Below are 15,356 nucleotides of genomic sequence, written 5' to 3'. Positions count from 1 at the left end.
TGCACCCGGCAGCGAAAGTTCATAAAATGGATAACGGAAAGTTCATAAAAATGGATAACAGAAAGTTCATAAAAATGGATAACGGTAATGGTGAAAATTATAAGTTGGCCTTATAAGTGCCAACAGATATTCAAGGTATAAGTAGATGAAATGAACATAAAAGGGGTCTTATTTTCAACTAAAGTGTACTGCAGATGTAGGGAGTTGAAACATTTTCTGAATGAGCTAGTTGGCCCCTTTAAATAAACAGGTATCTATTCATACAGTGAGATCGCCAAAGTTTAATAAACTGAAAATGCAATAACTGTAATTTTGAAGTAGATGATGTATAGGACATGTGTCGCTTGTGTCTTGTGACTTATTGTAAAAATGATATAAAGGGTTCAAAATCGCATAGTTACAAATATAATAGTAACTTCATATGATGGGCGGCACGGTGGTGTAGTGGTTAGCGCTGTCGCCTCACAGCAAGAAGGTCCTGGGTTCGAGCCCCGTGGCCGGCGAGGGCCTTTCTGTGTGGAGTTTGCATGTTCTCCCCGTGTCCGCGTGGGTTTCCTCCGGGTGCTCCGGTTTCCCCCACAGTCCAAAGACATGCAGGTTAGGTTAACTGGTGACTCTAAATTGACCGTAGGTGTGAATGTGAGTGTGAATGGTTGTCTGTGTCTATGTGTCAGCCCTGTGATGACCTGGCGACTTGTCCAGGGTGTACCCCGCCTTTCGCCTGTGGTCAGCTGGGATGGGCTCCGGCTTGCCTGCGACCCTGTAGAACAGGATAAAGCGGCTAGAGATAATGAGATGAGATGAGACTTCATATGATAATATTAACCACTGGTTATTTCAGAGAGGAAAAAAATGGGGACACTATTGCTTCCATTCGGGACAATACAACACAGAATTCGGGACCACTGGGGGACACAAAGAAAAAAAGTTAATTTCGAGCCCTGCCTTCACAGACACTGACAGGTACAGAGGCTACGTCCCCTTTAACTGGACGGACAGATGCATAGGCCACACCTCCTTCACAGACAGGTACAGAGGCCACGTCCCCTTTAACTGGATGGACAGACACATAGGCCACACCTCCTTCACAGACACTGACAGTTACAGAGACCACGTCCCCTTTAACTGGATGGACAGACGCATAGGCCACACCTCCTTCACAGACACTGACAGACACATAGGCCATGCCCCCTTTAACTGGACGGACAGACGCATAGGCCACACCTCCTTCGCAGACACTGACAGGTACAGAGGCCACGTCCCCTTTAACTGGCCTGACATACACATATAGGCCACACCTCCTTCACAGACACTGACAAGCATGGAGGCCACTCCCCCTTCACTAGGACTGACAGACACATGAGCCACACCTCCTCCAATTAGACTAAACACGACGAGACAATCAGACAGGGAAGCCACACCTCCTCTCTGGACTGAAACTCAGGTCACACCTCCTTTACTAGGACCAAAAGACACAGAGGCCACGCCTCCACTGAGAGACAGACACAGAGGCCACACCTCCTTTACTAGGGCTAAAAGACTTCACGGAGACTGATATAAAACTGGAATAAAACTGACCGGATTGTAGCTGGAACAAGGGCTGCATTTGAGCACTTCATCATAAGGTCAAAGGTCAGCGTGTGAGTGGGTGGAGTTAGTAAACACAGCGCCCTGCTGGAGGCGGCACACACTAACAGCTCTAGCATGTGGGGTTTTTCCTGTAGGTCAGTCAGGACAAAAGGCTGTTGTTAGCGCTGCAGTCGGCGTTCAGTCTCAGCCGCACACGATTGTGGGAAGCTTCATGAACATCAGCCACAGATCCAGACACAGCGACACTACGGCTTTCTGATGAACCGGTTCACATACAAGTTTCACACTCCTCGACACTTTCGAAAAACGCTGCTTCAACTCAAGAAGGATGTGGAGGTGTGAACTACACGCAGGTGATTCGTGGAATTTGTATAAAAGTAATCAGGTGTGTAAAGTGACCCAGAGTACTTGGATCTTTCCCTGCAGAAATACTGACTCAAAATACAGGACTCGAAAAGATATTTGGCGTGAGGCGTTAATGGAGCACTGTGTCACTGTACCTTCAGATAATAAACGAGCAGCTCGTTAAGGGCGGGGTCAGCGTTCAGGTTGACCAGGAAACATTTATCCTCTCCAACCTTAATCCCTGAGGACTCCAGAGAGATTCCCATACTCTCCAGCTGCTTCTGTCTCTCCTGAAGAAAAGATTTAATAGCACTTTGAGATTTTATTTCAATAAAGAATGCGCTGTGTGTGTGTGTTTAGAGTACCTGTGCGATCTCCTCGGTCTTCCTGAGTTTCTCCTCCCAGGTGACGGTCATCTCTTGGATAAGCTTCTCTGATTCCTGCAGCTTCTCCTGCAGCTCCGGGGCTTTCAAAGACTGACACACACACACACACACACACATCAAATATGAGCCTTCAGGCATTATACCACTCAACGAGAAAATAAAGATAGTGTTGTCGTAGTAACCGTTGTCATGGTAGTATCCTGAAATGACTAGTAATGAGAAGCTATTTAATAATGTTTCTTTTTTCAATCTTTTAAAAATCGAAATTAGCATAAAATTAGCCTTTATAAATGGATTTGGTAAAAGAGGTGAATACAGAAAAAACGAAGGGAGGGAGGAAGGAAGGAAAGGTGGAGGTGAAGAAATGTTTCTGCACCTCGGCCTGAGTGAGCTGCTCCCTCAGCTTCTCCACTTCCTCTCTCAGTTCCCTGATGATGCGAGCGTTGGGGTCCTCGTTTACCACAGCGTGATTGACGATCCTCTTGGCGCGGTCTGCGTAGCGCAGCGTGGACAACGTCTCCTCGTAATTATCCGCCGCCGGACTCACCGTGGCGATCATGGCCGTCTTACTGTTCCCGCCCAGATTATCCTGAATCAAAACATCACGTCACTCTGACTGACGCAGGGGTGGGGCGATACGGCGAAAATATCATCATATCACCGTCCTCATCTCTACACCTCGCAATTTCCTCGTAATACATTCATCAGATTCACTCACAATCTGCCAGCAAAACAGGAATGCGAACAATCTTTTTACTGGAATGAAAAATCTATGATTTAATACTGAAAATAATTTTTTATCTTAATGACTTAACAGTTCTGTACATCAAGAGTTTTACCATCAAATACCTGTGAAGTATACCGCAACATAATTTATCACAATATCAATACTGTATCATCATACTGAGAGAGAAAGAAAGAAAGAAAGAAAGAAAGAAAGAAAGAAAGAGGAGTAAAGGAGAGAGGAAGAAGAGAGGGTGGAGGTGAAGAGAAAGAAGAGCGAGATCTCAGTCAGGTGTGACACAGAGACCCTACAGGGCTTTTCCTCAGTGAAGGTGTGAGGATTTAAACTTCACCCGGTTTCTGAAAGCTGACCTTCAGCAGCCAGGTGAGCACCGAGTCTCTGTACGGGACAAACTTGTTTTTTCCTTTTCCTGCTGACTGATCCGCCAGAGCCGAGATCACACAGCCCAGAGTGGTCAGAGATCTGCACACACACACACACACACACACACACACACACACACACACACACACACACACACACAGAGCAAAGCTCACTAATAGTGAACTGAACACCTGTCCAGTCTTATAGACCCTTTTCAATCACGTGACCTTCATAAACGCAACCGCCATTTTGGACATGTAGCGGACTTCGGCTCGAATCAGTTTGAATGCGAGGAAGGCGACAAACGAAAAACATAAAAGAAAAAGGAGCGAGATGCAGAAAACACCTTCACTATCCAGCGACGTAGGACATTTACAGGGCGAGCAGAGGGAGAGGTATTTGCAAAAATTGAGGTTAGCAGGCTTAGAGAACGACGTTTACCTGCTTCCACCAGGATTGTTCACTGACGTACGGAAGTACACAAAGCCCTCGTCTTTACCTGACTTCGGCCCACATGATCTGTATACCTATGTCGTTAAAAACCCATCGCCATACACATACACGCCAACGTCCGAGGTTCCGGAGCGCGCTCCGGCTTGCTCCAGGAGTGCTCCAGCCGAGGTTCCGGAGCGCGCTCCGGCTTGCTCCAGGAGTGCTCCAGCCGAGGTTCCGGAGCGCACTCCGGCTTGCTCCCCCTCAAATTAAGCAGCGCGCTCTGGCTTGCTCCCCCTCAAATTAAGCAGCACGCTCCGGCTTGCTCTGGAGCAAGCCGGAGCGCGCTGCTTAATTTGAGGGGGAGCAAGCCGGATCGCGCTCCGGAACCTCGGCCGGAGCACTCCGGGAGCAAGCCGGAGCGCGCTGCTTAATTTGAGGGGGAGCAAGCCGGAGCGCGCTCTGGAACCTCGGACGTTGGCTCCGGCAGCTATTTACACTGGATCCGGTGTAAATAGCTGCCAGATCATAATTACAGTAAACTAGTAAATACAGTAAAGGAAAAACTTGAGACTGAAAGGTTTTAACAGTCATCCAAATGACTGAACGTAAACATTGCTACCGTAACTAGCTAGTATGTTGTTGACATTAGCTAGTCAACAATAGCTACTACAGAAGAACAAAGAGGTTACAATGGGTTATTTTAGCCTATTTGGTTACACACTCGCCGCCACAGAATGTTAGCAGCAATGTAATGCCTTTTCTGGCTAATTTTATTCGTCTTACCTCCAACAAAGTGGTCACTACACAAGCGCTGGTATGCCGAGGGCTGCCAATCTGTTAATGGCCGCTATCCATCTTCTCCGTCGGGATCCGATAAAATGATAACCCTTGCCTTGTTTGTTGATGGTTACTACATCCAGGTGCACAACAATATAGTGGCATGATGGAAGTCTTGCTGAAAGTAAAAACTTTCTTTGCTGCCGTTCCTCAATGTTGGCTGTGGTAAACTACTGGTAGTACATGTCCAAAATGGCGGCCGCGTTTGTCGTGACGTCACGTGAAAAGGGTCCATATAAGTAATACAACGTGTTGTAGTATATACCACACTGTCCAGACTCTAAAGTGTGTGTGTGTGTGTGGTCACACCTGTTGATGTTGCTGCCCTCCTTCAGCCTTTCACCTGCTGCTCCAGTTTTAGACACACGCTCGCTGCCAGCCAGATCCACCAGACTCACCTTACTCACCTTCTCACCTGAATTCTACACACACACGCACACACACACACACACACACACATACAATTAGCATAACTAAGAGTGCAGATCATATTGTGTGTGTGTGCACGCATATTTGTGTGTAACCCCAGACTACAGGTCAAATATTTTGTGTGTGTGTATGTGTGTGTGCCTAACCGCAGACTGCAGGTCAAATAATGTGTGTGTGTGTGTATCAGGGCTTTACATTAACTTTTTTGCTTACCGGCCACTGTGGCTAGTGGTTTTCCCGAGTCACTAGCCATTCAGCCTTTTCACTAGCCACAATTTTGTTGCCAGGAAATCACAGTTTTTTCTTCACCATGATACGTTAAAGTTCGGAAGCTCTAGATTTAATTATGAATGGCAGCGTATAATGTATCTCTACAGTAGCACTCAAGTATTCAGTGCTGTTAAGGTCGCTCCCTATATGAAAACATGCAACCAGTTCAGACAAAAATATAAACAGAGTATTCTGTTTATTGAACTCAAATTCAAGCCCCTTACAATATGAAATATCGTATAATATGAAAAATAACATTCAGTACAACTGAACTGATTCTAATATTAAAAGTCCAATTCAAAACATTTATCATTGAAAAACATTTGATGTTTTGATATGCAAGTATTATGTGTATTATCAAGTATTATTATGTATATTATGTATTATCTATTAATAGTGTGTGTGTGTGTGAGAGAACATGTGTAGAGAGAGACATTAAATGTCCTCATTACATTCATCATCAGACGAGTCTAAATGGTCCATGAAAAATGGTCTTCGTGACCTGAGGCTTCCAGCAGGCCGTAAGTTGATAGCTGGGGTGGGATCAACTTCTTTACAATCGTGTGAACGTTTCTAAACAGCAGCTCCATCCTCTCCAGCTCAGCCGACTTCATGACAGCCAGGGACTGAAAGCAATGCTGTCCTGTAGCGACCAGCCGTCTCCGCATGTTTTGATGTTATAGTACCGATGTGTGCATTTGACTTTTTGTGGTCCTTTATAGTTTCAAGTTTAAAATTACTGGTGTCTGTCTTTGCCAGACTTTCTACAGTCTTCGCAGTACATGGTATTTTCGGTTTTGCTATGAACTAGCCAATCTCACCGGAGCTTCCATTTGTCATTGAACTGTCTTATCTTTCTATTAGCGTCTTGTTCATCTCCGTGGCCATAGCCAGCTCTGAGGCCCCCGCGGTCCGGACCTCGGTCATTTTTAAGAGCTGAAAGTACATTTGTATGCTAAATATTCAACTGGATTAAAAAATAAAGAATAACATTAAAACGTCTCCGTAAAAAGTGCATTGTTAATTATGTTAAACGTTGATTCTGTCTTCTGTGTCCGTTTGATGCGCGTGGCTCTGAGACCAAGAACACAAAAGCGAATGAGCGCGCGACTCGGGGGAGGAATGCAGTGCAACAGACACGGGGTTTTTCATGGTAACCATCAGCACACTTTCATCAAGCTGTTCAATTTACATTTTCGAAGCAGCGCAGTTGTAGCCTGCCTTGTTTGTGACCTGAAAAATAAATCATTCGATAAGCCAAAGCAATAGAGTGGAAAGTTTCAACTTATGTTTGCCTTGGATAACTTTGCCTAAAACATGGTGGTATATACTGATTTTTTTCCCAGAATTTTTTTTTTTGTGTGTACAGTAGGTGTAACGGATGCCAGATTGTTAATGTATCTTAGTTACATAGGCTACATGGTTAGGGTATCTTTTGTCCTCATTGCTTGGGCCAGATCAAACCATTAAACAAACTTAAATTATTCTTACTCTTGCCACATACATGATTTTTTTTTCAAAACTGATGATATTCAGTTCAAACACCATTAAAAGTAATTTCAGGAATAGATCTCTTGTGTGATGTGTAATTCACCCTCTCATTTAAATATGTCGAACATTTTCGGCGCGGGGGCGGCACGGTGGTGTAGTGGTTAGCGCTGCCGCCTCACAGCAAGAAGGTCCGGGCTCGAGCCCCGTGGCCGGCGAGGGCCTTTCTGTGTGGAGTTTGCATGTTCTCCCCGTGTCCGCGTGGGTTTCCTCCGGGTGCTCCGGTTTCCCCCACAGTCCAAAGACATGCAGGTTAGGTTAACTGGTGACTCTAAATTGAGCGTAGGTGTGAATGTGAGTGTGAATGGTTGTCTGTGTCTATGTGTCGGCCCTGTGATGACCTGGCGACTTGTCCAGGGTGTACCCCGCCTTTCGCCCGTAGTCAGCCAGGATAGGCTCCAGCTTGCCTGCGACCCTGAAGGATAAAGCGGCTAGAGATAATGAGATGAGATGAGATTTTCGGCGCGCACTTTGTGCATCACGGACCTCGGTGATTTTAAAATGCTGCTCCGGCCCTGACCATCTCTGCCCCTTTTTCCCGAGCAGCAGGGTTTGAAACTCCAGCTATATGCCGCCACATAGTGCGCTTGTCAGTCATCAGCAACTTTGTTGCTTCGTTCATTAACCGCAGGTTACCATATCACTGATTTTATCTGAGACATTAACGAACGTTCTAAACAATTCTAACATGTTGTCAGAATGTTTATGCAGGTGCTCATGGGAGTTGTCGGCGCGTAATATTACACTGCAATGCGTTTATTATATCAGATGCCTTCCGAGAAAACTACAATTAAAAAATATTGTCATACCACAGAATAAACCACCCGCCAAAGTGGCTAGTGGGACTAAAGTCATTACCCACCAGAGCCAAATTTTACCCGCATTTGGCGGGTGGGTGGGTGCTAATGTAAAGCCCTGGTGTGTATATCAGTGGCGACTGGTGGTCATAAAAATAGGGGAGGACAGTGAGTGAATAGATAGGTGGATGGTTGAGAGAGAGAGAGAGAGGTTGGAAGTTGTGTGGGTGTTTACAACTGTTAGGGGATTTGTATATTTTTAAAGATAAGCTCTGTTAAAAATGGGGTTTTTTCTTACTGCAAGAAATAAAAGTAAAATGTTTTTGAGGACACATCAGCATGGGAAATACCATGTAGTGTAATGCTTGTTGAATGAGCTATGTGAGGTGTGAATGGGTCAAATTTAAAACAGTAATTCATTTAAAAAAGTAGTCAAGTCTCCTGGATGTCTGGGTGGCAAATTTGTCAATGACTTGCTCATACCACTGGGGATCTTGTTGAAGAGATTTAAGCATCCTCCTTTCAATTGACATGACTGCTAAACTTTTCAACCTCTCTTGTCCCATTGTGTTTCTGGTGAAGCTTTTTATGCGCTTCAGACATGAGAAGCTCCTCTCAACTCCTGCTGAGGTGGCACCAATGGTGGCAATCAGACACATGAGTCTATACACCTGAGACATTGCCTCATCAAGCCCGTTTGACTTCATGAAGCTGATAGCCTCACACAGTTTTCGGGAAGAGTGGATCTCTGCATCACTGTAGAAATGCTGCAGTTCCACCTCCAGTTTGGCCTCATCAAAGAAATTCCCATATGTCTCTGACAAGTTGGACAATGCACGAGAAGGGAATTCTGCTTTAAATGATTCAAATTTGTCAAAGTCTAACAGCTCCATGAAATGCAAACGGCCAAGCTGCTGGAAGCGCTGTGTGAGTTGGGCCTTGATGCTGTCATGCACTGAGTCATAGAGAGTTTTATAGACCTGGCGATGGTCTTGCTCACCCTGCCTTCTCTTTCTCCTGTGACCAAATTCGGGGTCTTCTGTGAGACTGGCAGCTTTGCTGTATGTTTTCTCAAAAGCCCTGTCTGACTTCAGCTCATTAAGCAACTGCATAAAGTTTTCTATGCGCTGTTTGCAGAAGGCAACATCCATGACTTTCTGTTGCAGTATGTTAAATAAAACGTCGGTCTGTGCAAACAGCTCCTCAAAAGTAAAAAGCAAGAACATGAACTCAAAGTCTTCCAATTTTGCCTTCAGTCCATCCGCCAATCGAGTTGTTTCATCATCCATAGAAGGATGTTCTAGAACGCGGGTAAACGTGTTAAGCAATTTTTCATGGTTACCTGCGACGGTATTCACGACCCTGGATGAGAAATTCCAACGTGTTGGAGCGGTCTTTGGCATTCTCGCGCAATCAGATTCCTCAAGTAGTGCCACCCTCTTACTTGATTTGGAAAAGAATGACGTGAACCCACCCAGGTTTGCAAAAAAGACTCGCGCTTTGGGTATGGCCTTGACATCTTGACTAAGGACGAGATTCAGGCGGTGGGCGTGACAGTGAACAAAAATAGCGGCTGGAGCAACCTCTCTCACTTTAGCCTGCAGTCCATTGACAGCCGAGGCCATCACCGCAGCACCATCGTAAGTTTGTGCAACCAACTTCTCAGCGAAGTTGTAAGGGGACATCTCGGACTGCACAAACTGAAACAATGACTGCGCATCCCTCCCACTAGACACGTCGAAAAAGCCCAGAAAACGTTCCTGAATAATGCCCTGACTGTCCACGAACCTCGCGATAATTGAGAGCTGGGAATGACAGCTTATATCAGTGGTTTCGTCAATCTGCCATGAAAAAAACGGAGTCACGTTTAATTCTTTCGATATTTCGTGGCTGATTGACGTGCCGATTGCACAGATCAAGTCGTTCTGGATGCCACAGGACATGCCACTAAAAACACCAGAAGACTGCAACTGCTCTGCCAGCAAATTGTCATACCGTGCAATCAGTTCCGTCAGCTCCCTATAGTTTCCCTTGTTGTCTGAATTTGGTCCTTCATCCCGCCCCCTAAATGCCAGCTCCTGCATGCCCAAATACGCCACAGCATCAATCAGACGCCTCAGTGTATCTCTGTTGCGACGCACTTTAGCATTGTGCTGTGCCACTTGTATCCGCACGCCCTCGTCCACTAGCTGGTCAACTGGCACACTGCCTAGCAATTTCAGGTGAATAGCTGCACCAACGTGTTCCTTGGTCTGGTCGTGGCGCTTGGTGGCCCTGTCCAAATTTTTAATGTCATTAAATCCCTGCACAGACCATGTTTGGGATTTGCTACCCATCAACAGGCAAGGCCAGCAATACAGCCGTTTGGTTGTGACACTGCCTGTTAGCCATGGGTATCTCCGATACCACGAGGTGTTGGTGTTAAACACACTTAGCTTACCATTCGGTTTCTGAATGTTAAGTTGGGGAACTGGTCTCCCTTCGGTTTTGATTCTAACCTTCTCCTCATAACCCAGTGTTTGAAATGGCGTGTTTAACATTGTGTACACAATGTCGCGTTCCTCCATCGCGTTTTATTAAGTTGATAAACTACAACAAAGCAATAGCCAACAATTAGTCAAATTCTCCGCTGTCCGCACTACTCAAAACGACACTACTCTAGCTCGGCAGTGACACTGACAGTAAGTATGCTATGATTTCAACCCGCCAACTCATCCCTTCATTCTGATTGGCCGCACTGACGAATGCAGCTCTGCTGATTGGCTGCTTGATGACAGGCAAATAGACCCGCCCAAATGGAGGAATCGCCTCCCTTTCGCCCATTCACTCCCATGTTAAAAGAGGAGCCCGCGAATCGCCCATGTTCTGAGCGCATACAATGGATGTCAATGAGGAGGTTAGGGAGGACGATATTTTGGCGAGTTTTTCTTCCATTTTTAATTGATAAAATATAGTTATTTCAACTGTTTTGACATGTTTTAAATGTTTGTCTATTAATTATATGCGTTTTTTTAAACTAATGTGTCCTGGAAATTCTTTCTTTAAAATTTTAAGGGAGGATCTTCCTCCCTTTCCTCAATGGAGGAGTCGCCATTGGTGTATATATATCTAACCCCAGACTACAGGTCAAATAGTGTGTGTGTGTATCTAACCCCAGACTACAGGTCAAATAGTGTGTGTGTGTATCTAACCCCAGACTGCAGGTCAAATAGTGTGTGTGTGTATCTAACCCCAGACTACAGGTCAAATAGTGTGTGTGTGTATCTAACCCCAGACTACAGGTCAAATAGTGTGTGTGTGTATCTAACCCCAGACTACAGGTCAAATAGTGTGTGTGTGTATCTAACCCCAGACTGCAGGTCAAATAGTGTGTGTGTGTATCTAACCCCAGACTACAGGTCAAATAGTGTGTGTGTGTGTATCTAACCCCAGACTACAGGTCAAATAGTGTGTGTGTGTATCTAACCCCAGACTACAGGTCAAATAGTGTGTGTGTAGCACGGGCGATTGCTCTAAGACAGCGAGGGAGGCTCAGCCTCCTCTAAAAATGACGAACATCGTGTAGGATGAATTGCGCTAGGCTTACGTTATAGCCGACCTTATAACATTGCTATTTCAGATCCAGAATCATAGAAATATATGTGCTCAACCCAACTACAGTGCGAAATCATTCCGTTATAACTTTCCCCAGTTCGCCTAATGTGTGCGTGAGTTTTTCCCCCTCGTGACAGCGCGATGCAGCCCAGCCTCAGTGGACTTCAATGGCATTCGGGAGCTCTGCGCTTTTCAATCTCAAAATGCAAGACGATTATTGGACAAATACTGCGAAAATGCCCGCCCACGGACTCCCAGCCTCACAGTGGGAGGGACATGACAAAGCTTTCCGCGAGGAGACTGGTGATTGGTGAAAGCGGCCGGATATTTTCTTTGATTGACAGCTCGTTTCAACTATAGACAGGCAGCGGTGAATTTCAGTTCAGTCCCATGCGGATTCGCAAGTGCTGTGGTGTATTGTAAGAGATCAGCTTACATTTCGATTTCATTCATTACATACGGTTTCTACCAGCTTTTTTAGTTTGTATATATTTTCATTGTAAATAAAGTGTAAATATAGTGTTGTCAAGTTTGCTATCTTAGTTCCAGAAGTTTCATTTATTTGAGTGACTGAACTTGAACTTGAGGGGGCTAGTCAGCTAGCAAGAAAGCTGCGCACGGATGCCAAGCATTGCTGATTTAATTTTGGCGAAGCCATTTGCCAGTCTTCCTTTCGAGGAAAAAATTAAAATTAAAGAGCAGGGTAGACCAACGCCTCAAACTGACTTGGTGAAAAAGGTAGGGAATAATACTCGTTCCTTTCAGCTCTCCTGGTACGAGAAAGTGAATTGGCTAACAGCAAGTGACCCACATCAACAGCAGTAAATAGGCTACTTTAGTAATATGTCATGGATGGACCAAAAATATAGAATCTATTTAAAATGTTTATGCTGAGTATATTATATTTATGGAATATATATTTTTCTGGATATGAATTAAACACCGCTACAATTTGGAAAACATTTTTAAACAAAAACACAGCCGAGAACATTTCACACTACAGACCTGGATTAAAAGTGAAGGGTTATCAAAATTGTCAATAAAACATCTCAGTCAAAATAAGTAAAATATAGGGAAAGTGTCATTGAATGAAATGTGTGGCCCCCAGCTCTACTGCTGAGGTTCCTGACAAAGAGCTGCTTTCAATAATGATCAATTTTTAAACAACATGCCACAATTTTAAAATATAAAATGTTAAAATATATACCCCCCCCCAACACCACCATCATGTATATTGGACAGTAGGCTAATGGGCCAAAAGAACCTGTTATTTCACAGTTTGTGATCCTGTCAACAATCAGCCAGATCAGAGGCAAGAGTATGGGCAAAATTGATGTTTTTTCTTTTAAAATCTGGAAATATCGTAACCGACCAGCCTCCCCTGTTTGAAAGACTACCAGCCGCCACTGGTGTGTGTGTGTGTGTGTGTGTGTGTGTGTGTTTGTGTGTATATCTAACCGCAGATTACAAGTCAAATAGTGTGTGTGTGTGTGTGTGTGTGTGTGTGTGTGTATCTAACCCCAGACTACAGGTCAAATAGTGTGTGTGTGTGTGTGTGTGTGTGTGTGTGTGTGTGTAACCCCAGACTACAGGTCAAATAGTGTGTGTGTGTGTGTGTGTGTGTCTAACCCCAGACTACAGGTCAAATAGTGTGTGTGTGTGTGTGTGTGTGTGTGTGTGTGTGTGTGTGTGTGTGTGTGTGTGTCTAACCCCAGACTACAGGTCAAATAGTGTGTGTGTGTGTGTGTGTGTATCTAACCCCAGACTACAGGTCAAATAGTGTGTGTGTGTGTGTGTGTGTGTGTGTGTGTATCTAACCCCAGACTACAGGTCAAATAGTGTGTGTGTGTGTGTGTGTGTGTGTGTGTGTCTAACCCCAGACTACAGGTCAAATAGTGTGTGTGTGTGTGTGTGTGTGTGTGTGTGTGTGTGTGTGTGTGTGTGTGTGTATCTAACCCCAGACTACAGGTCAAATAGTGTGTGTGTGTGTGTGTGTGTGTGTGTGTGTGTGTGTGTGTGTGTGTGTATCTAACCCCAGACTACAGGTCAAATAGTGTGTGTGTGTATATCTAACCACAGACTGCAGGTCAAATAGTGTGTGTGTGTGTGTGTGTGTCTAACCCCAGACTACAGGTCAAATAGCAGAGACTCAGATTGTTTTGCAGGTCAAGGGGCCCACAGGGCCCCTCCTGGGAAAAAAACGGGCCCATTTCTACAATGGGGGGCCCAGTGATTATCCTTCAGTTGAAGTGAACCTAGTGAGCGAAGCGAGCCCAATGAACAGCTGGGGCAGCCCAGGGGCTGTTTTTTTCTTCTCAATTCTGTTTTTTTTTGGTATTAGAAGCCATATGAAGCAATGTAGATGACAAAAATCAATGCTTCAACCAAATATATTGAGATATTGTTCAATCAGTGGCAATATTTTGGAATTCAACCATAGGCCACTATATATCACATCTATATTATCTCCTCCTTAGTAGTAGTGGTTGCTGTTGTAGTAGTTGATGTTGCAGTAGTAGTTGTTGTTGTAAATCTAGTATGACTAATTACCTTGGGTATCAGGGGTATCAGTTTTTTCAGGTGAATGTACTCTCTTTCTGCCGAAGAATGACAAAATAGATGTATTTTTCTTTTTTTTCTTACCCATGTTTTCTTGTCTCTTTCGAATATTCGTAAATAGACCGTAAGACGCCACCTAGCGAAAGACTTGGATCAGGTTTTACTCACTTGGGACGCTACAAACGGGGCGGCGTAAATACACGAACGGGTCCGACGTATATTCAGTATGGCGGCGGTCAAAACAAATTCATCCGATGCTGAAATCTGTTGAATATCCAGATAATTATGTTGGAAGTTGCAAATTTGTACAAGATTTTCGATATTGAGACCATGAAGTCAAGTAATACCAGTCCCCCCAGGATTCCGCGGGCCTTTTTTGTGATTGTTGCGGGCTAAAATGTCTGATGTTGCGGGGGGTTTTCCAAAAAATTGCGATGAAAGTTGCGGTGTTTTTTAGGTTTTTGTTGTGATTACATTGCGGGAGAAAGTGAAAGTTGCGAGAAATTGCTGCGATTTTCTCTTTTTGTGATTAAAATTGAGTGATATGTTAAATATTAAGTTATTACTGAAAAACTATTGATTAAAAAAAGCAAAGACACTGAGAAATGGTCCTATAAACAACTTTACCAATATAAAAGATTACCAGGACTACAAAAATGCAGAAAAATAGGCTTTACTTATCCAAATGCACCTGTTGGTTCAAAAGTTAAAGTGCAGAGAACCTCACAGCACAACATGAAGTTACCTTAAAATATAATATAAATGCCTCAGCTTTCATGTAAGAAAAAAACCCTATTAATACTAGTACTGTGTGCAGGCAGTCTCTCCTGAAGACTAAATTAAACAATAATTATAAACTAATAAAATAAATGGCTCAGGCTTCATAGAAGAAAAAAAAACAATTTGAACAGAATCTCACAGTATGATGCTGAAGCTGCCTAAACAATGGAAAATAAAATACCATTTTGGCAAAAATGTTGGCATCCATTAATTTCTTGTATTAAGTAAAAAATAATGTAAAGTGCACACAGTGCTTCACTGTAAACATAACACACTTTCAGTACCAGAATTTAAGCCTACATAAACACTGACTCGCACATGCTGCTTCTCTTGAACGGAAACACGGAAGTAAGCAGTGTTGCCAGATACTGCTGACGTTTTCCAGCCCAAAATATGTTCAAAACCCGCCAAAATGCACTTGAAACCGCCCAACTGGCAACACTGGAAGTAAGGCGGAAGGTAGTTTGTCGACGTCGTCTTGAGGTGATGCCAACGATTGGTCAAATTTGCGGGAAAGTTGCTGTGATTGGATATAATTGCAACACCGCCCTGAATTCGCGGGGATTGGTTGAATTTGCGTTGAACATCGCGAAATCCTGGAGGGTCTGTAATACGCCAAGAAACGTTCCAAATAGGGTACAAAATGCTCGCGTCCATATTGGCCCCTGCCCCTACCGA

The 15,356-nt window shown here is 44.3% G+C and overlaps 1 protein-coding gene across 6 annotated transcripts in view; it reads right to left on the bottom strand.

Moving 5' to 3' along the window:
• Positions 1 to 15,356, bottom strand: part of kif13a (kinesin family member 13A) — a 97,512-nt gene that overhangs the window by 29,701 nt on the left and 52,455 nt on the right. For all 6 annotated transcript variants that reach the window (XM_060900450.1, XM_060900454.1, XM_060900453.1 and 3 more), the window contains 5 exons: positions 5,011 to 5,123; positions 3,417 to 3,528; positions 2,698 to 2,910; positions 2,301 to 2,411; positions 2,091 to 2,225 (listed from right to left, as the gene is read on the bottom strand). In XM_060900450.1, the coding sequence (XP_060756433.1) occupies positions 2,091 to 2,225; positions 2,301 to 2,411; positions 2,698 to 2,910; positions 3,417 to 3,528; positions 5,011 to 5,123 (684 nt within the window). The remainder of the gene's footprint in view (positions 1 to 2,090; positions 2,226 to 2,300; positions 2,412 to 2,697; positions 2,911 to 3,416; positions 3,529 to 5,010; positions 5,124 to 15,356) is intronic.

The sequence above is a fragment of the Neoarius graeffei genome, chromosome 19 (genome assembly GCF_027579695.1).
Source record: "Neoarius graeffei isolate fNeoGra1 chromosome 19, fNeoGra1.pri, whole genome shotgun sequence".
Taxonomy (NCBI): Eukaryota; Metazoa; Chordata; class Actinopteri; order Siluriformes; family Ariidae; genus Neoarius; species Neoarius graeffei.
This window is presented reverse-complemented; position numbering and strand designations above follow the sequence as displayed.